The 22,419-nt window shown below is 38.9% G+C and overlaps 1 protein-coding gene across 7 annotated transcripts in view; it reads left to right on the top strand.

Annotated features, from left to right (window-relative positions):
- Positions 1 to 19,355, top strand: part of LOC9330663 (sugar transporter ERD6-like 5) — a 28,907-nt gene extending 9,552 nt beyond the window's left edge. For 5 of the 7 annotated variants that reach the window (XM_021012889.1, XM_002894556.2, XM_021012890.1 and 2 more), the window contains 4 exons: positions 17,992 to 18,045; positions 18,534 to 18,593; positions 18,876 to 18,990; positions 19,069 to 19,355. In XM_021012889.1, coding sequence (XP_020868548.1) covers positions 17,992 to 18,045; positions 18,534 to 18,593; positions 18,876 to 18,990; positions 19,069 to 19,193 — 354 coding nt within the window. In that variant the 3' untranslated portion in view covers positions 19,194 to 19,355. Of the gene's footprint in view, positions 1 to 17,991; positions 18,046 to 18,533; positions 18,594 to 18,875; positions 18,991 to 19,068 lie in introns of those variants that run through there. The other 2 variants (XM_021012887.1, XM_021012891.1) reach the window with 2 other exon arrangements.
- Positions 19,356 to 22,419: the final 3,064 nt, after the last annotated feature.

Raw genomic sequence — 22,419 nt, 5'->3', positions numbered from 1 at the left:
GCGTCAGATTAAGGTTTGCTTTGTAAGCTGTACATAAATCCACGAAAGGAAAAGGGAAAGAAGTCAATTTAGCAGAAAACTTCGAGGATACATCGTATCTCGATTCTCCCTCCTTTGCAAATGATTTGGATTAGACCGTTTTGTGGTTAACTAAAGAGCTTGTATTGAGACTGCTGAAATAGTCTCTAGTTATGCCATATATGTATAATATTATGCTTTTGTTATTTTGAAAAATAATGTTGTTTTAACAACAATTTAATGTATAATTATTGTGTGTTTTCCTTTTATAAATAAAATTTACTTTATTTTTATTGATGTTTATCTTAATCACAGAAATGGATGAAACATCTCCAAGGACATGGCTCAAGAAATTTGTATACCAGATAGTGGAACAACACACACTATTCTGAAGGACAAAAGATATGTCTCTAACTTAAAACCGACAAACATTATTGTCAATACAATATCAGGTCCTGTAGACGTGATTGAAGGAACTGGTATGGCCAACTTTATGTTGCCTAATGGAACCAAGTTTTCCATAAAAAAATGCCTTGTATTCTCCAAACTCTAAAAGGAATTTGTTAAGTTTCAAAGACATATACCTTCAAGGATATGATACTCAGTCTGCAACTGAGAATGAAAAGAAGTATATGTACATAACTTCTGATAAATCGGAAAAAAGGCTTATATTGGAAAATTTTCCAAAACTTCCTTCAGGATTGCATTATACTCATATAAGTGCAATCGAATCGCATCTAGTGATTAAAAGAAATCCAGAAGATTTCACATTATGGCATGATCGCCTCGGTCATCCAGGCACCTCGATGATGCGAAAAATCATAGAGAGTTCACATGGACACCCATTGAAAATCCAGGAGATATATCATGGGAATAAAAAGACATGTGCCGCATGTTCTCTTGGAAAACTGATCATAAGGCCATCGCCAACCAAAATTGATAAAGAATCACCAAAATTCCTTGAACGAATTCAAGGAGAAATTTATGGACCAATACATCCACCATGTGGACTATTCCACTATTTCATGGTATTAATTGACGCATCCAGCAGATGGTCACATGTTTGTCTATTATCATCTCGAAATATGGCATTTGCGAGATTTCTAACTCAAATAATCAAACTGAGGGCTCAGTTTTCTGATTACCCTATTAAAAGAGTTAGACTAGACAACGCTGGTGAATTCACATCCCAAGATTTTAATGATTATTGTATGGTAACGGGAATTGAAGTAGAACATCATGTAGCTCATGTTCATACACAAAATGGTTTGGCTGAATCTTTAATTAAACGCCTGCAATTAATTGCAAGACCATTAATCATGAGATCAAAACTCCCAACCTCTGTATGGGGACACGCTATTTTGCATGCTAAAGCACTTATCCGAATGAGACCAAGTGCATATCATAAATATTCTCCATTACAACTAGTATTTGGTCGTGAACCAAATATTTCTCCTCTAAAGATTTTCGGTTGTGCGGTATATGTGCCTGTAGCACCGCCACAACGTACAAAGATGGGACCACAATGAAGGTTAGGGATATATGTGGGTTATGATTCTCCATCCATTATAAGGTATTTAGAACCTCGAACTGGTGACCTCTTTACGGCACGCTTTGCTCACTGTCATTTTGATGAAAAAGAGTTCCCAGTTCTAAGGGGAGAAAGCAAACAAGTAGGAAAGAATATAAAGTGGAGTGTACCATCTTTGTTACATCTTGATCCTCCTACGAAACAGTCGGAACTGGAAGTTCGACGAATTATGCATTTACAAAGTATAGCAAATCAATTATCTGATGCTTTTGCATATACTAAAACGATAACCAAATCACATATTCCAGCTGCAAATGTTCCTCCTCGGATTGAAATTCCACAAGAACATGGAAAAGCAGACGATACACGTGAGTCTAGAACACGCCTGAAGCGTGGTAGACCAGTTGGTTCTAAGGATAAAAAACCTAGAAAGCGAAAGGAAGCTGAAAAGCTTGATACTCCCAAAATAGCTGAAAATATTTTGGAGGAGACAAATCATGAGAATAATGATGATGTAGAAAATCGTGAACCAGAAGAGAATCATGAGATTTCTATAAACTACATTTATGATGGAAAGATATGGAACCGAAATGAAATAAATGTAGTCGATGACGTTTTCTCATACCTCGTAGCAAAAGAAATAAATGAGGAAAACGAAGATCCAGAACCACAGTCTGTATATGAATGTCAAAAGAGACATGACTGGATAAAATGGAAGGATGCCATCCAAGTCGAACTTGATTCTCTTAATAAACGAGATGTATTCGGAGCTATTATACTCACACCTGAAGATGTGAGACCGGTTGGATACAAATGGGTTTTCGTTAGAAACACGAAATGAGAAAAATGAAATTACGAGATTCGTCTCGTAGCTCAAGGATTTTCTCAAAGACCCGGGATTGATTACGAAGAAACATATTCTCCCGTGATGGATGCAATCACTTTTAGATTCCTGATGAGTCTAGCAGCTGATAAAAATCTAGAAATGCGTCTTATGGATGTCGTTACAGCATATTTGTATGGATCATTAGATACAGATATCTATATGAGAGTTCCCGATGGGTTAAAAATGCCAAAAGCATTGAAATCTAAACCCAAAGAGTTATGTGCAATAAAGTTGCAAAGATCATTATATGGGTTAAAGCAATCTGGGCGAATGTGGTATAATCGTCTCAGTGAACATTTAACGAAAGAAGGATATGTGAACGATCCTATATGCCCATGTGTTTTCATCAAGAAAACAAAATCCGGATTTGTGATAATCGCGGTATATGTTGATGATCTAAATATAATTGGGACTCAAGATGAAATACAGAAAGCAACAAACTATTTAAAAGGGCAATTTGAGATGAAAGATCTCGGACAAACAAAGTTTTGTCTTGGCCTACAGATTGAACATTCCCCAAAGGGTATATTTGTGCACCAATCCACGTATACCAAAAGAGTGCTAAAACGATTCAACATGGATAAGGCAACTCCTCTAAGTACTCCTATGGTCGTTAGATCACTTAACGTTGAGAGTGATCCATTTCGACCGCATGAGAAAAATGAAGAGATACTTGGTCCTGAAGTACCATATATGAGTGCCATCGGAGCCCTTATGTATCTTGCGAATTGTACAAGACCTGATATATCATTTGCCGTTAATCTTTTGGAAAGATTCAGTTCATCTCCTACGAGAAGGCATTGGAATGGGATTAAACATATCTTCCGATATCTTCAAGGGACGATAAATTTAGGATTATTTTATCCTAAAAATTCAAAAGCGCAAATGGTTGGTTTTGCAGATGCGGGATACTTATCAGATCCACATAAAGGCCGATCACAGACTGGATATGTCTTTACAATCGGAGGCACTACTATATCCTGGCGTTCCTAGAAGCAAACGCTTGTGGCTACTTCTTCAAATCATGCTGAAATCATTGCACTTCATGAAGCAAGTAGAGAATATGTATGGTTGAGATTAATAAGCCAACACATACAATCAAGCAGTGGGATCAACACAAACAAAGAGCCAACCATCCTATATGAAGATAATGCTGCATGTGTTGTTGGTGTCGGATCCCGCACCAGAAGTACGAGACCAACCAAAGATTGCCACGTAATCAAGATAATGGCCCATGAAGGATAAAGGCCATTGGACCCGTGAGCCGAAGGGACGGTCGAAGTGGTTGTCACCATTTCGATAATCCGAAGTGACTGCACTGTGACATGAGTTCGGTGTAGAAGACACGGGTAAGTCGGTTCAAAGACACTTGGGCCAAAAGAGGCGAGGCCCATGAAGATCAGAGTCAACTCAAATTCAAACGTTGAGCATTAAAGTCGAAGAATCAAAACGGACACATTTAAGAAGGAATAATTGTACTTAATTGCTCATTTTAATGTCGTTTATCTATGTATAAATATAGAGGCCAATGGCCATGTAAAAGGGAGCTTCCTCTCAAGAGAGAAATACTATAGCAATTTTCGTATCAATTTATAAGTTTTTACATATTCATTTTTGTCCCTCAAGAATAACCTTTCCCACTTAACAAAATACTTGAGTGTGTGAATCCGACATCCACATTTTGGCGCCGTCTGTGGGGATATTAAGTTCTTGAGTGGTCAGATTTTTTCTTTATCACACTTCCGAGATAAGCAACAATGTCCGGAGGAGACGCTGCTGAGACATCATTGGCCGAAACCCTCAAAGCTATGCAGCAAACCATGTCGGACATATCACAAAAGTTCTCGGATGTGGAAAAGGCCGTCGATACGTTGCAAACATCCCAGGTATCTCTTAGTCAAAACGTCAATAATATACAAACTCGTGTTCGCTCTTTAAGTGCAGGAAACCCGGCGGGAATCCGAAGAGGGATATTCAACTCGCCAAGTTCCGCTGCACGAAATGAAACCAGCGGACAAACAACTCCCGGTGCTACTAATAATGTAGCTCAGACGTCGGAAGAAGAGACGCAGCTCGGGGATGAAGAACAACTTGCAGCTCAGTACGAGCAGGAGAACCTCGACCAGTTCGAGACCATGAGGAAGGTTAGCCAGGAATTAAAAGAAATGAAATCAAAATTTCATCAGGCTACAAGTTCGGAGCCAGACATCAATCGAGTCATCGAAGAAGCTAGGCGAACCCCTTTTATCCCGCGAATTGCAAGTTTGAGGATCAAAGATTCCCGGAAGCTCAAGTTGGACCCTTACAGCGGATTGGAGGATCCAAAAAGCTATCTCGCAGCTTTTCTGATCGCTGCTGGAAGAGTCGAATTGGATGAAGCTGATGAGGATGCAGGTTACTGCAAGCTTTTTTCGGAGAATCTGTGTGGCCAAGCTCTAATGTGGTTCACCCAATTAGAGCCGGGTTCGATCAGCAATTTCGACGAACTATCAGCCGTGTTCTTAAAGCAATACTCTATCCTTATGGATAAAAGCGTTTCGGATGCCGATCTTTGGAACTTAACGCAAGGATCTAATGAGTCACTTCGAGTTTTCATCACCAAATTCAAAGGAGTGCTGTCAAAGCTCCCAAGAATCTCACAGCAATCAGCTTTATCTGCCCTACGAAAAGGATTGCGACATGATTCAAGGTTTAAAGAAGACCTAATACTTCATAAACCAGACACAATTCAGGATGCACTCTTTCGCGCGAACAATTGGATGGAGGTAGAGGACGAAAAAGAAAGTTTTGCCAAAAGAAATAAGCAAGAAAAGCCAGCAATCACCGTCCCTGCCAGGAAGTTCGAGCCTAGGGAGAGCAAAGGACCAAAGAGGTTTGGGTCGCAACCCTTCAACAATACCGTCGGGAAGCAATTCCAAGGGAAAGGAAGATCAAACACTTGGGTCCGTGATGAAAGTCTATATTGCGACATTCATAAAGTAACCGGACATTTAACCAAGGATTGCAGCGTTCTTAAAAAGCACCTCGCAGAGCTTTGGGCTAGTGGCGATCTTTCTAAATTCGATATAAAAGATTTTGCGAAGGAATACCACGAAGCAAAAGAAAACTCCAAAGATCAAGATTCCAAAAGACCAAGGTTATCCAACGAGGAAGAACCAAGGAGTTCGAAGGGTAAGATCAATGTGATTCTAGGAGGTTCCAGATTTTGCGGAGATTCAATAAGTTCCATCAAAAAGCATAGGAGAAATGTCTTACTCAAAGCAAGCTTGAGCGAAGAAATTGATTTTCAAGGTGCCCCAATATCATTTAACGAAGAAGAAACGCGGCATCTCGAAAGACCGCATGATGATGCTCTAGTCATTACTCTTGATGTCGCTAACTTCGAAGTATCAAGGATCCTTATAGATACAGGCAGTTCGGTCGACTTGATCTTTTTAAGTACTCTAGAAAAAATGGGAATCAGCCGAGGAGACATAGTAGGACCCCCATCTCCGTTAGTTGCGTTCACAAGCGAGTCAGCCATGTCTCTCGGAACAATCAAGCTACCGGTCCTTGCGAAGAAGGTATCGAAGATCGTGGACTTTGTTGTCTTCGATAAGCCCGCAGCTTACAACATCATCCTCGGGACTCCCTGGATTTATCGGATGAAAGCAGTCCCCTCTACATACCATCAATGTATCAAATTTCCAACATCAAATGGGGTGGAAACAATTCGGGGAGATCAAGAAGCTTCACGGACGTGTTACTTAGCTAGCCACCGTTTGAAGATTCAATAGCAATTAACGAAGCCCGCAAAAGAGGGACTAATAACAAAATTTCCTAGCGGGCAGAAGAAAGAGGATGTAGTAGTCGAAGTGGTGTTGGAAGAAGACAAGCCGGACCGGAAAATTAGAATTGGAGCGACGTTGACTGGCCAAATAAAAGAAGCCTTGATCGAACTCTTAAGGAAAAACAAAGCGTCATTTGCATGGTCAGCAGCGGACATGCCTGGCATAAATCCGAGCATAATTTGTCATGAACTAAACGTAGATCCAAGCTTCAAACCGGTGAAACAAAAAAGAAGAAAGCTTGGAGTGGAGCGGGCAAAAATAGTAAATGACGAAGTGGATAAACTATTGAAGATAGGGTCCATAAGAGAAGTGCAATATACGGAATGGGTAGCAAACACTGTCGTTGTCAAGAAAAAGAATGGGAAAGATAGAGTTTGCATCGATTTTACAGACCTGAATAAAGCATGTCCCAAAGACAGTTTCCCGCTCCCGCATATAGATCGACTTGTAGAGTCCACCGCTGGAAACGAGCTGTTAACGTTCATGGACGCCTTCTCGGGTTATAATCAGATAATGATGAACCCCGAAGATCAAGAAAAGACGTCATTTATCACGGATAGAGGTATCTACTGTTACAAGGTAATGCCTTTTGGTTTGAAAAATGCAGGAGCAACTTACCAACGGTTGGTGAACAAAATGTTTCACAATCACCTCGGGAAGACTATGGAAGTCTACATAGATGATATGTTGGTTAAATCGTTGAAGAAAGAAGATCATGTTGAACATTTGGAGGAATGTTTTGATATTCTCAATAAATATCAAATGAAGCTGAACCCGGCGAAGTGCACATTTGGAGTCCCATCCGGAGAATTTCTTGGCTATATCGTGACAGAAAGAGGGATTGAAGCCAATCCAAATCAAATTAACGCCTTTCTAAACATGCCATCTCCAAGAAACTTCAAAGAAGTACAACGGTTGACTGGGCGGATTGCGGCTTTGAATCGTTTTATCTCGAGATCAACAGATAAGTCGTTGCCTTTCTACCAAATTCTAAAAGGGAACAAAGGATTCCTTTGGGATGAGAAGTGTGAAGAAGCTTTTGGGCTGCTTAAGGCATACTTAACCACTCCACCTATACTGTCCAAACCAGAAGTGGATGAAAAACTTTACTTGTACGTATCAGTTTCAAACCACGCGGTTAGTGGAGTCTTGGTTCGGGAAGACCGTGGGGAGCAGAAACCAATTTACTACGTGAGCAAGTCAATGACGGATCCGGAAACCAGGTACACAATGATGGAAAAACTCGCACTCGCGGTGGTAACTTCGGCTCGGAAGCTGCGTCCATATTTTCAATCCTATCCGGTTGAAGTATTAACTAACCAACCACTCCGAACAATACTTCATAGTCCAAGTCAGTCCGGACGTTTGGCGAAATGGGCGGTGGAATTAAGCGAGTACGACATAGAGTTCAAAAGCCGGATCAGTATGAAGGCTCAGGTCTTAGCAGACTTCCTGACCGAACTACCAATACCTGGAACGGTAGAACAATCGAAGAACCAAACTTGGAAATTACACGTAGACGGGTCTTCAACAAAACAAGGATCCGGAGTGGGAATCAAGTTGGAATCTCCAACATCGGAAATTCTAGAACAATCATTCCGATTGTTATTCAATGCCTCCAACAACGAGGCAGAATACGAAGCCCTTATTGCCGGACTTCGACTAGCACAAGGAGTTGGAGCCAAGGAAATATTGGCTTATTGCGATTCGCAATTAGTAGTTAACCAATTTAATGGAGACTATGAAGCCAAAGATTCAAGAATGGAAGCATACCTCGAAGTGGTGAAGGATTTATCTAAAAGTTTCTCGAAATTTGAATTAATCCGTATACCTCGGGGAGAGAATACAACTGCAGATGCACTTGCCGCATTGGCGTCAACATCAGATCCTGAGTTAAAGAGAGTTATTCCAGTAGAATGCATCTCGGAGCGAAGCATTCAAGACAGCAAGGAAACCCTCGTCGTTATAAGGTCTCGAGCAGCGGCACGCGACCGTGGCGAACCAGAGATCGAACCGCCACCCAACAAACGAAGAAAGTCAAAGGGATCAAATACATCTAACAAGGAACCCGTTGTCTTAGCTGAAGAAATGATTCCAGAAACGATGTTAGAAACCGAGCCATTACTCGAGGAGAATATTCTTGAACCAAACGAACATCCCGAACCAGAGCCACGGATATTTCACAAAGTTGACCAAATTCCGGCTAAAGACTGGGGGGCTGACTGGAGGGAGCCAATAAAGCACTACATCACGACAGGCGAGCTCCCAAAGAATAAATGGCAGGCCAGGAAAATGAAAGTCGTTAGCGCGAAATTTTGTCTATCAAAAGATGCGTTATATAGGCGAGGTGTTAGTGACCCTTACCTATTATGCATTTTTGGACCCGAAGTCGAAATCGTCATGAGCGAAGTGCATGAAGGATTATGTGGAAGTCATTCATCAGGAAGAGCTATGGCTTTTAAAGTTAAAAGAATAGGGTACTTTTGGCCCACTATGATCACAGATTGTGTTAAGTTCGCCCAAAGATGCAAGCGCTGCCAACTCCATGCGCCATTAATCCATCAACCGTCGGAGTTATTCTCCTCTATTTCCGCCCCATACCCGTTTATGAGGTGGTCAATGGACATCATTGGACCATTGCACAAATCAACTCGAGGTGTACAGTACCTTTTAGTCCTTACGGACTACTTTTCGAAATGGATTGAAGCTGAGGCGTATGTTGGTATCAAGGATTCGGCGGTGAAGACCTTTATTTGGAAAAACATTATATGTCGACATGGAGTTCCGTACGAAATAGTCACTGATAATGGACCGCAATTCATTTCACACGAGTTCGATGCCTTTTGTGCGGACTGGGGAATTAAAGTTAGTTATTCTACTCCACGATATCCGCAAGGAAACGGTCAAGCTGAAGCCGCGAACAAGACAATATTAAGCAACCTCAAGAAGCGCCTAAATCATCTAAAGGGAGGATGGTATGAAGACCTCCAACCCGTCCTGTGGGCCTATCGTACAACCCCTAGGCGACCTACAGGAGAAACTCCATTCTCTTTGGTTTATGGTATGGAGGCGGTAGTACCAGCTGAACTCAATGTGCCCGGACTTCGTCGAACAGAAGCACCGTTAAATGAGGAAGAAAATTCAGCAATGCTTAATGATTCACTGGATACCATAAATGAAAGGCGTGATCAAGCTCTAATTCGGATCCAGAATTACCAACAGGCAGCAGCCCGGTACTACAATTCTAAGGTTAAAAGTAGGCCGTTCTTCGTGGGAGATTATGTATTAAGGCGCGTCTTTGACAACAGAAAGGAAGAAGGTGCCGGCAAACTCAATATTAATTGGGAAGGACCTTACATCATTACCGCAGTGGTTCGGAACGGTGTTTATAGGTTGAAAGACTTAGAAGACAATCCGGTCAAGCGACCTTGGAATGTGATCAACCTAAAGAAGTTTTATGTTTAAAAGCTACATGCATTGTTTATGTACATGAACTACGATTCGGCTTGATCCCGAAATGGGTACGTAGGCAGCTCGAAAACGAGTTCAGCTATTAATAAAATTTTTGTTTTATTTCTTTATTAAAGGAAGAAGGTTCGGCTATGCGAACATACAAGAGATTGGAAATAAAGCGTTTATTCAAAAAAAAAAAAGAAGACGAAGTGTCCCACATCGTACACTTCGAACTACGAAAACCTTGTTAACGAGCAGAACACTTCAACTCCTTGACCAGCAAGATCGAGGATTGGCATCATGCAGTCCGGAATTCGAGCAAAGTCTGAAATTCCAAGTTCAATCCACTCTCCGGGGTGAGATTCAAGGATGTGAAGATCTCTTGACACCGTAGTAAGCCTGCGTTGCATCCGGTTAATCCTCTTCCGAAGTCTCCTCTTTTCCGACATAAGCTTCCGGTGTTGAAGCTCGAGTGCCTCTATGAACGCCGTCGCTGTTCCTTGGTCTCTGATTGAGAGATCCCTGATCAAAGCACATGGGGCTCGGATCTGAGATCCCGAGAAGCCGCGAAGTGGAGGAGGCTGCCTGCTTGGCTCATTTGGAACATCTTCGTTTATCATTCCGATTCTGGTGAAGTCGGGCATAGATTCTGAACAGCGAAGATTGAACTCCATACCTATTAAAATGAAAAGAATGGTGAGGAGTAAAGGGAGATTGAGACAACAATTTATAGAAAAGTCGTATCCCTAACAAGCTGCGGATTCTATCCAAGGAATGGAATGATTCGCGGAGAGATTTATGCCCTCGAATGGATCCTGCATTAAAAGACGCATCTCCAAGAATATTTGGAAAGAAAGGAAAGTTGCAAATATTTCCATAAATAAAAAGGGGCCGAAGCCCATTACGAGTTTAAAAAAAAAAGTGAAAAGTGAAGAAGTTAAAGAACATTTATGGGAGAGGCTCAGGAACAGGCTCCTTCATCGCCGGTTTAGTCTTCGAAGTGGACGCCTTGTTCTTGGCATCCACTTCGGAACGATCCCGAACGCGTTTCCGGCAGTTGCTGGCCTCCTCTTCCAGGTCCTCTTCCTCTTCACTGTCGGACGGAACGGCGCAGACAGGGGCGTTCACGGGACCCGGTACTCCTCTAGCGCGGAGATACATCCGAAGCATCTTCGGGATCTCAGCAACGGAGTCGAAGTTCCGCCACTCCCATTGAAAGGGATCACTCTCCAAGGCCCGTATCTTCCTTTCCACCCGAGCGATGCGAGCCTCGAGTGTCTGCCTTTTGAGGCCCAGCCGCTGCCTCTCTTCGCACAAGCGACGATGCTTGTCGGCGACCTAGCATAAAGATGAGTAAATAAGACGAAGCAAAAAGTTTTTGAGTCAAAAACTTTAAATATTTACCTTATCAATGAAATCGCAAGCCTCTTTCTTTTCCTTCAGAGGAAAGTGAAAGACGGCGTGAGGGAATAGAACGCCGGCCGGTTCAAAGCCGTCGCCGGACAAGAAGAGTGGGCTGCCGGGATCAACGGGGGCTACTGTTTCGTTTTCCATTCTTAAAATATTTCTCAAGTAAGATTCTAAAGTCATGTTTAAATAAAGCTTAGAAGTAGGTAAGCCTTTATTTATAATGATTTAGGGTTTTTCTTGAAACCATAAACCCAATAATGGTAGTGTGTCCGAGTGGTTTAAACCATTTTTGGAAATCGTGAAAAAGCACTTTTTGCATTAAAGATGAGCCGTTTTCCTTACTTATAAGAAGGGAAAGCGCAACCGTCGCATTAACTACAAAAGTTTCTATGGCCCAAGCCCAACAAATTTATCGAGTTGACTAAACCCGAAGTGGGGAACTCGCTTTAAGCCGAGCTCAGTTCTCGCATTCTAAAGAGAAAGGTCTGATCAGCCTAAAAATCTCAAAAGCATAGCCACAAGGCCACAAAAGGTTAAAAGCGGACTTTGCAAACCCGCATATAATTTTAACCAAACCCCCTTGGGTCGCAACCTAGAAAGGTTTAAAAGCCTCCTCAGGCAAACATCTTGTTCAAAAGAAACAATAAAGCCTCCTTAGGCCAAAGATAAGTTTGAAATTAAGTCTTAAAATTAAAGGGACAATCCCCAATTTAAAGTGGACACAGCCACTACGGAGTAATCTCCACCCCGGACTCCGGCTCAGCAACCAAAGTTTCATTCACCTCCTTAACTGGTGCTTGATCAGATGAAGCTCCCTGGCCACCCTCCGCGGTACAACCAACCTCCGGAGTGACCTCTGGTACCATTGGAGCTGCAGGCGGGACAACGTCTTCCGTCTCACTTGAACCTAGAAATAATGATTCTAGTCAATCAAAGGTACAAGGTAAGAAAAAGGTAAGCCACAGGAGCCAAGCGTTACCTGCCCAGTCTAAACCCGATTCACTGATAGGAGGTGATTCAGTAAAGAATGCCTCGAAGTCAAGCGGGTTGAAGACCGAAGTGGGAAGAGCTGCTAAGCGACTCCGTTTTTCAGAAAGGTTAGTCGACAGCTCGGTCCTTTCTTGCTCCTCGGAGAAATCTGCTTCATGGATTTGGTCCAGCAGAATCAAGTTGCTTTCGTGCTCCTTGATGTCTGACTCCAAGTCCGACCTAGCTTTCTCGGTTTGCATGAAGCGAATGGCCCCTTGGATCAATTCCATCCCGCGTCCCTTAACCTCCTTTCTGGCCTTCGATGCCGACCTTGCCAACTCAGAATCACGCAACTTGGCTAGCGCCTTGTACTTCGCGTCAAGCTCGATAAGTTGGTTGTTCAGGGTGTCGGCGGTTGATTCGGATTCGTGAAGTCTACCCTGAACACCAGACAGTTCGTCCTGGAGTTTGTAATTCCGGTCATAGTAGTCTTGCAGTTCCCCCTTTACCTGCGCCAACTCCGACGTCAACCTATCGACCTTATCCTCCAGATCGTGCTTAGAGCCAGCAGAAGAGTTGAGGTCAGCCTCAAGAGCTGAGAATTTCTTCTTCCACATGTCAATCTCCTTCTCCCGTCCAATGACCAACCCTTCGTAATGTTCGATCATGTCGTTAAATTCGCTCTGAGCCTGGCATTATTCATGAACCCGGGATGGCGAGTCAGTTCGCAGAATGGCAATGCAATAAAAAAAAAAGAGAAACGGAACTAACCCGAGATGAGTGATGCGCGTGAAGTAAATAGCGTTCACGAATCGCAGGGCGCCATTTGTCGAAGTCTGGCAAGATCGAACCCGATCGGGTCTTGAAGCATCGGAAGACGCTGCCCTCTTTCTCCATAGCTGCGAAGAAGGAAGAGTTGTAAAAATCGGAATCTTAATGGAAATAAAAAAAACGTTGAAGACTGTATGAATCACCAAACCTGAAAGCGATTTGACTTGAGGGACGAGAGCAGGTTTTAACCTCGAGGAAGCATCTCGAGATTCAGAATCTCCCTTTTTCGGAGACACGCTCCGGGCAATCTTTCCACTATCAGACTGGGAAGAGGAAGACATATCAACCGGTCGTGGAGGACCCATTGGTTCAGAAGGAGGGGATGATCGAGGTGAACGGTCAGTCCGGGCCCTTGACTTTTCCCTCTGCGGAGAAGAATCACTGCGAGAGGACTTGTCTCTCTTCCGGCGAACCAAGTTCTTAATTGGTTTGTTACTAAAATCATCCCGGGGAGGACGAGGTGAATCACGGCGAGGAGATTGACCCCTCCGAGGAGAACGTGAGTCGCGACGATCGCGACGAGGAGTTAATCTGAAGGAAGCTACAGATCGGGCTCCCTCGGTGCTGCCATCATCAACCAGCAAGGTCCTACTGTAGTCCTTCCTGTCAATAGAAGTCGCGAGAAACTTTTTCTTCTCCTCGCAAGCCTCAGCCATCGGCTTGGAAAGCAACTTACGCTTGGCCGCAAGGGCCCGAGATGACATTCCCTGAGTTGAGGGAGGGGGCGGAATTTGGTGAAGATGACCAGGTGGACTCATCCTGAGTTTGTGGTTAGCTTCTAGGAATCGTTCAAGAGTGAAAGAATTCCAAAGGGTTTCCCCTTCAAGAATTATTTTGAAGAATTCGATGAACTCTTCAGATGGGAGAGTGGAAGCGATGAAAGCTGCGAAATGAAACAACGGTGTTAGTCAATAAAGATAAAGAAACAACCGGGAAAGATACGGGCGACCTAATCACTACCGGGTTTCGCAGACCACTTCGACGGGAGAAAATCTGCAAGATTTCCAATCGAAGCGGGAGTTTTCTTAATCAGAAACCAAGGATGATGCCAATTTTCATCCTTGTTCGGAAGATGTGAAACGATGTTCCTGTTGGCATTAGGATATGCTGAGAAATACCCCGTTTTCTTCGATGAACTTCTCACGCTTAGAAGCTCATTTAGTTCAGTAACTCCGACAACGTAACCGGCCTCCGCCGCGATTGTCGTAATTCCAAGAATAGTACGGAGAAGATTGGGGGTTAGTTGAGGAAGAGCGATTTCAAGAGCCGCTAGGTATAGAACTAGGGCTTCGGGAAGAGGAAAGGTCAGCCCGCAACCCTTGAAATAAATCTCGTATACACAGAAGTAACCATCGCGATGGTTCTCTGGAGATTCTGTGGGGGAAGCTATTTGTGCTTCCGCCATAATCTCCGGCGGAATCCGGCAAAGCTCTCTCAACCGCTCAAGGGATTGAAGAGTACAAGTGGACCTGTAGTGCGGACCGGCAATATCATCAGAGCGGGTGCACTCGTCGTTGCTAGAACGCCTCTCGTCGAAAGACGGAGACTCGGGTCTATCGGAATCGGAAGTCATTGGGAAGAAGGAAAAATTCAAGATCCGGCGAAGAGGGTTTTTGGTGAAGGAACGAAGAGAGAGTTTTTGATTAAAATACAAAAGTAAAAGAAGAGAGTAATGGTGAAAAGAAGTTACCTCAAGCTAATGATGAAACCGCCTCGGAAGTCGTGTGGGAAGTGGGAAGGTTTTTCCCGTTTTAATAGTAATTAATCAATATACGGTCATAATGATGACAGATGTCACTCGGTTAAAAATGGCTAGTGCCGAAATTAAAGGAGTGATGAGATTTTCGACGGGAAATCAGAAAGATTCTCGAGCGCAATCTTTGGCCACTTGAGCATTTAAAGTCCTCCGAATTGGAATAGCACTTCGAAGAACTTGGGGGGCTAATTGTTGGTGTCGGATCCCGCACCAGAAGTACGAGACCAACCAAAGATTGCCACGTAATCAAGATAATGGCCCATGAAGGATAAAGCCCATTGGACCCGTGAGCCGAAGGGACGGTCGAAGTGGTTGTCACCATTTCGATAATCCGAAGTGACTGCACTGTGACACGAGTTCGGTGTAGAAGACACGGATAAGTCGGTTCAAAGACACTTGGGCCAAAAGAGGCGAGGCCCATGAAGATCAGAGTCAACTCAAATTCAAACGTTGAGCATTAAAGTCGAAGAATCAAAACGGACACATTTAAGAAGGAATAATTGTACTTAATTGCTCATTTTAATGTCGTTTATCTATGTATAAATATAGAGGCCAATGGCCATGTAAAAGGGAGCTTCCTCTCAAGAGAGAAATACTATAGCAATTTTCGTATCAATTTATAAGTTTTTACATATTCATTTTTGTCCCTCAAGAATAACCTTTCCCACTTAACAAAATACTTGAGTGTGTGAATCCGACATCCACATGTGTTGCCCAAACGAAGGAAGGATATATCAAAAATGATAGAACCAAACATATCCCTCCGAAATTATTTTTATACACCCAAGAACTTGAGAAGAATAAAAACATCGAAGTCAAATATGTCCGATCATGTGACAATGCTGCAGATCTCTTCACAAAATCACTACCTACCTCGGTGTTCAAGAAGCATGTCTATGCTATTGGAATGCGCCACCAACAAGATCTGTAAAGTTGATCACTCAAGGGGGAGACTACGTCGTTGTACTCTTTTTTACCTACTAACGTTTTTCCCACTGGGTTTACTTAGAAAAGTTTTTAACGAGACAACAGAAGACATTACACAAGACAATAGTGACACTGGTCTCCAAGGGGGAGTGTTACAAATGTCAAAGAAGTCAGGCAGCCACAATCAAAGAAGTCAGGCAGCCGCAATTGTTTACGTAAAATGTGTGGAGCCCACCGTCACTATGCGTGCATAGTAACTTATCTTTTTCTCTATAAATAGAACGTTAAACATTCATTGTAAAACACAATTCAGAAATACAATATTACAACAATCATCAGATAATAAAATTCTCTCTCTTTCTATTCTCAATATACTATTCACACTGAGTATAAATATTTTTATCTTTATGATAAATACCCATATACTTTTTATAACAAACTACATATTTTCTTTGAAAAAAGCCTCAACTTTGCATATGGTGAAATATATATCAAATTTTTGTTGACCTTTTATTTAATCATAAAATTTTGTTGACTTTGCCAATTTAGAGACATCGTTAAGTATCTAACGGATCAAATAAAACAGGATTATGTTTCTGTTAATAATTTTATGTTAATTAGTAAAACGATATTATATGAAAATATATATGGGATTTCATTTGAGATTTTTGAGGGAATAGAAATCGATTTGCGGAATTTTTAATCTTTTAAACGATCTCGTTTTGCCCATAAACAGAAGCTCATTAACGGAATAAAAAAACACCGTCATTCTATTCTGTTTCATGACTTAACATTGTGCCTTAATTGGCAAAATAAAAAAAAAAAAGTTTACAATTTATTGGATAAGTTTATAAAATTTGGTTATTTATTTCATTAGATGCAAAGTTGAGGGTTTTTTTTTTCCCAATGAAAATGCACTGTTGCGACTTTTTATGTCATTTTCCCTATCCAAAATACATATTCTTTATACATCGTCTTGTGATGTATGCACTGTCATTACGCTAATGTTATTGCGTAAGTAATTGTACATGTGCTTAAATAGGAAGCACGGAACCTTCTTCGAAGATCCGCTTCCCACTTCGGAATCTTAATCGGAATCGGAAGCTCTTGGAAGCTTTTGGAATCTCGCTTCCATAGTGCTTCTATAAAAAAAAATCTACTTTGGAAGCTCGTTAGAAGCTTACGATTCCATTTTGGAAGCTTGCGTTTCCATTTAAAAAATTTGAGAGTCACATATTAATAAGAAACATAAAATTAATTTAAAGTATTTTTTACAATAAAAAAAAAACCAAAACTAATTTAAAATTAAAAATTTTTGCATACTAAGTTTTGTATTTTATTTTTAAAAGATCATGCTTAACAAAATAACCACGACATGAACATTTATTTGAAAAATATTGGAATGATTAATTGAATTAAATAAATTTCGAAAAACTTGAATTTGATGATGTTCTTATCGATAAAACGGAATTTGAAACTATTTTATTGGATAGAATTAAGAAAATGAAAATGAAGATAGTGGTCTAAAATTTTGACTTTGACCTATTTTTTTTATTTATTGTAAAAATAAACTATTTAGTTTCTATTTGTGGTGGAAGTATTGAAAATTTATGTATTAAATTTGTGTGGTTAATTATATATATATATATATATATATATATATATATATATTAATTTCTATATACGCTTCCAACACGTACCCATTTCCTAAAATTTCTAAAACAATCGCTTCCGCGTACCCGCTTCTGATTCCATGCAACCTAAAAGGGAACACATATCATTCACACACATTTTGGATTTTTTGAAAAAAAAAAGCCTCCACATGATTAATTTTGCAAATTTACCTTCAATATGCAAAAATACACATCAACCCACAAATCGAATTAAATTTTGCAATATAAACCGTGCTCACCAGTTTTGTTAAATTATTATAAATTATGTACTAAATATAATCCCTCGCGACGATGAATCCATACGTACTTGCAGAATTTAGAAATTCTAATGTACGTGACATCAAATATTTTTCAAAAATACATATAATTATATCACGAATTATTTTCGATTGTGTGAGTTGATCTGCACTTTTTTATAATTTGAAGGTAAACTTGCCAAGTTTGATCATGTGGAAAGTTTTCTTTTCGGATACCCATTTTATTTTTAGCTACAATTGTGCCATACGACTTTATTGTTTCCATAATTATAAAATTTTCTTCTAATAGAATTTTAATATCTTTTCTCACTCTATGTCTAGTTCTAGTGTCCTATAACTTAGAGATCTATTTTATTGAATATTAAAATAAAGAATTTCTTACGTAATTTCATGCTTCAAAATTTTTAAAATTTTCATATTATATATAAAATTTGGTTCTTCCAATTGTAGTTTGTAAAGCTATTGAGTGGAGATGCTTCATATCTAGCACTTGCAGGCGTTTTGGTAAGTTTCAAAACTGAAACGCATATGTTTATATTTTATTTTTTATCATTAATTTGAAAATTTTAAATTTTTTCTTAACGTTTCAACCATCACTGTTTGCTGATCTCACATGTTCTCTTAGTCCGTGGGCCAAATATTTAATATCTTTTAATAGAATCGATTTGATTATCTATATCACCACACTGTTTTTTTTTTTTTTAATTCGGCCCGACAAAAATATAAAGTTAGACGTGTTTAAACTGAAATAAATTTTGTATGAGTGACCTACTAAAAACTGATTTCTTATACCATATTAGTGAAAACAAAACAAAGAGAAAATTTTTATGATGATTTTAAAGAATAGTAAACAAGTCTTTCAAAACTTCTGAAACAGCCAGCACACCGACCGTGGGATGAAATTAGAACCCACATATCAAGAGAGATCTCTTACGGTCCCATAAACAATGGAGGTCATAGTGTTATAATCACAAATTTATATTTTTTTTCAGGTGTACACCGGATCGTTTTCGTTAGGGATGGGTGGGATTCCTTGGGTCATTATGTCAGAGGTAAATAATATTCATAAAATGTTCTTTGGTTTTAAACATACTTTTAAACTTAATAGTTCGATTTCTTAAGAGATATAACGTTTTTGGTTTAGTGATCGAATTTTAAATAATAAATTATCTAACAATGAACATGGTGTATATGGTTCTTTGTATGGTTGTGATTGTATATATATAAATTATGATATTTTATGATTTATTTACTGGTTTCTACTTTCTAGTATATAACATTTTTGTTTAATTTAGCTGGTACATATATATTAATTTTTTATATGTTATATCAAGATATTTCCAATAGATATAAAAGGACCAGCCGGAAGCCTCGTGACTGTTGTTAGCTGGGTTGGATCATGGATTATATCTTTTACATTTAACTTTCTAATGAATTGGAATCCGGCAGGTATAAGATTTTTTTCAAATTTTGCTATCAATTAATTTTGCTCATTATCTAAATGTGACACAAGTTTTCAATTTTCAGGAACGTTTTATGTTTTCGCTAGTGTTTGTGGGGCTACTGTTATTTTTGTAGCAAAACTCGTACCAGAAACCATAGGTCGCACACTTGAGGAAATCCAATACTCGATTGGTTATGTGGAATTGTAATGTATAGTATTTGATTACAAGAAACTTAATCATTTATTATAACGACTAAAAGAAAGATTTTATATTATTTTTTATTGCCTAATGGTATCATTGTATTACATCAAACATGAAAAATCTAAAAGTTTTATATAAATGATGACTGATGAGATGTTGACAGGTCTATTGAAATGTAAGTTAACTATAGATAATAATTAAGCATAAATTTATTGCGAAAAGATTGATATATATTGATGAAGTTGGCAAGACCTATGAAAGGTTCCGCAGATGTGTGTTGGTTTTTCTTTCAATGTTTTACTTTAGAAACCACACGGAAAGTTACAAGTGCACAATTAATCATATGTAATATTTAAGGATCGATTTCACATAGAGAGTGTAGTCAGACAATGAATTCTGAGGAGCAAACTAGCTAGAACTAAAACGAGTTTGGAATTTTTTTTTTTTTTCTAAAGACAAAATATGAACTAAAGCAAGTAAGCACAATGTAAATTCAGAAGTTAAAAGTGTTGGGGACTGGGATATCTTTAAGGACCATGGTTCTCAACAAATCAAGCAATCAAATAAACGTTTTCTACTTTAATAGATTCTCGAACTCAAGATATTATTGAATAAAAGACCTACAATTTGTAGCATTGATTATATAAAGTCTAAACAACTCTGTTACTTCACTAATCTATATATAATAGCAATCTAATAAATACTATTTGCACATCTGAACGGTTGCGTCTTTTTATCGCAACCTTTCGTTTAAATCGGTTATTTTTTTACGGTTATTTTGGTTGCGTCTTTTTATCGCAATTTTCGTTTTAATCGGTTATTTTTTTACGGTCATGTCGTTTCCAATAAATACTATTTACACATCTGAACGGTTGCGTCTTTTTATTGCAACATTTCGTTTAAATATTATGGTTGTTTTTCTTACAGTTATTTTTGTACGGTCATGTTGTTTTATTGAATTTTTTTTTTACGTAAACCAATAAACTACATATAAAATTGGTTTTATTTCATAGTTTACATATGGATATATTTAGTAGTATTACCTCCTTAATTATATCATTCATTTAACATTTACGTGATATCATGGGAAAACAATAATATAGAGGTTTAAATAATTTTTGACATACGTGAGTGAAAAGAGTCCTACACATTAAAACTGTAACGGACACGTTCGTCTACGTAATGGACTTATCGAATAGTTGTAAAATCGTACCTTTTCAACTCTATATATTGTCTTTCTTTTCGAAACTCCAATTTTTTGTCCTGCTACAACGATTATTTGTTCTACGATGATAATAGGCAAACCCTATCCTTATTTAGTAGAACCATTGCAACATTTAGTTTATTTCATGAACAACTGCAACTTTAAGTTTATTTTATAAATCTTCATAACATTTAATCATCTATCGTCGGTGTAACCTTTCATAAATTATTATTTTTAGTTCTTAATTTTTAATTATTAAAATGTATTTAAATGAGATTGTAACTATTTAATTGAACTGTTGCAATATTTGGATTATTTGACGAATCATTGCAACTTTTGGTTTTGTTTTACAAACCATTGTAATCTTTAGTATATTAGATGAACCATTGCAATATATGATATATTTGACGAACCGTTGCAGCTTTTGGTACATTTGATATCTACGGTTACGTCTCTCAGTTAAAGTTTTTCATATTTTTGTAAACAATATTTAATTACTGAAATATATTTAAATAAATTATTATCACCGTTTAATTTAACATAGTAGCATTTGGTTTATTTGACGTTGAATATTTTGGTTTATTTATCAAACCGTTGTAACATTTGGTTTATTATTTGATGTTTTTTGCATTTGGGAATAGTTTTTTAGTTACAAATTAATGTTTTCTAATATTCATATAATTAATAAATGCTTGTGACGGTTTTCTTTATCATAATTTTTGTAAAATATATATTGATTTGATATTTAAAAAAATCAAAATAATTACAATTCATTATGATTTTTCGTTTGGTATTTTTTAAACGATTTTTGAAATATATTCCCCGCGACATCGCAGGGGTCTTGAGTCCTAGTAACACATAATGACGAAGCTAAATAAGCATTCTAATGAGGTCTAAGTGGTTCACGACACTCCATAACTCAACAAATCGCAGATTATGACAAAAATCACTCTTCCAAACTAGTTCAAGGAGTAAACGTCTGCATTTATGATGGATCTACCCCCATGGTGAATTACTAGTGATTAATTAGCAACATGCTTTAAGTAAAAAGTTGGACGAAGAATTCTACCGATGAATAAAAATCGGATTTAACAACATTTAACCATGATCTCTCTATCAAATCACCCCTTAAACCCAACAAAAAGACTACTCAAACATGGTGAATGAAAATACAAACGAAACAACGGAAATGTGCATAAAATAAACTTAAGTAAATAAAAGGGGCTCAGCGAGACTTCTCTTAAAGTTACATCATAAATAGTCTCCCCAAAAAGAAATAAAACTATGAATACGATGATAAATAAGTGAATATATTGAAAGGATGAATCTCTTTTAGAGGCTTTTATTTTTTGGGTATGAATCGTGTATGAGAGCCGACGTTTGGAAAAGAGGCGAGTCTTTATGTATTTTATAGTTTTTGAGGTTTCGCTAGTTGGTTAGAATTTCTCGGGATCAAAAATGGTAAAGCGATGTCGTTTTGGTTTATGTGAGGGGATGTCAATGCATTGTGGCGGTATCGGGGCTTAGAAGTGCGGAATAGGACTGTTTGGACGTGGACACATGGTTGCAGGGCGGTGTGAAGAGGTATCTGGCTGCTGCTTGCTCTTCTTCGTGCGCGGTTGGACATGTCTCTACTAAAACATGTATACATTTTGAATGGTTTGATGATTTAGTTTTATTTCACTTGGAGGTAAAAGGTGACTCTTCTAGATTTCGAACGACTTCAAGAAAGTTAAATTTGGTGAATGGGAACACCTTAAACGGATTCCAAACTTTTGATGGTCTGAAACTGAGTGAAACTCGTTTTCTAACACTTCGTGCTTTTTTCCCAAAAACTTTAAAGACTCTTGAAAATACAATATGAAACAAACTATTATGAATAAAGAGTCTGAATGTATCTACTTGCTTTTCTAATCTAACACCTTTAGTGAGAAAAAATTTAGTTAGGGTAGTTGTCCAAAATAATAGAGTTAACATTGGTTCCAACTGAATCTCCATAAGATGACTTCAGGTGTAAAATCCAGCTGT

Source organism: Arabidopsis lyrata (assembly GCF_000004255.2).
Source record: "Arabidopsis lyrata subsp. lyrata unplaced genomic scaffold ARALYscaffold_1, whole genome shotgun sequence".
Lineage (NCBI taxonomy): Eukaryota > Viridiplantae > Streptophyta > Magnoliopsida > Brassicales > Brassicaceae > Arabidopsis > Arabidopsis lyrata.
The sequence above is the reverse complement of the archived record's forward strand: the minus strand, read 5'-3'. Positions and strand labels throughout refer to the sequence as shown.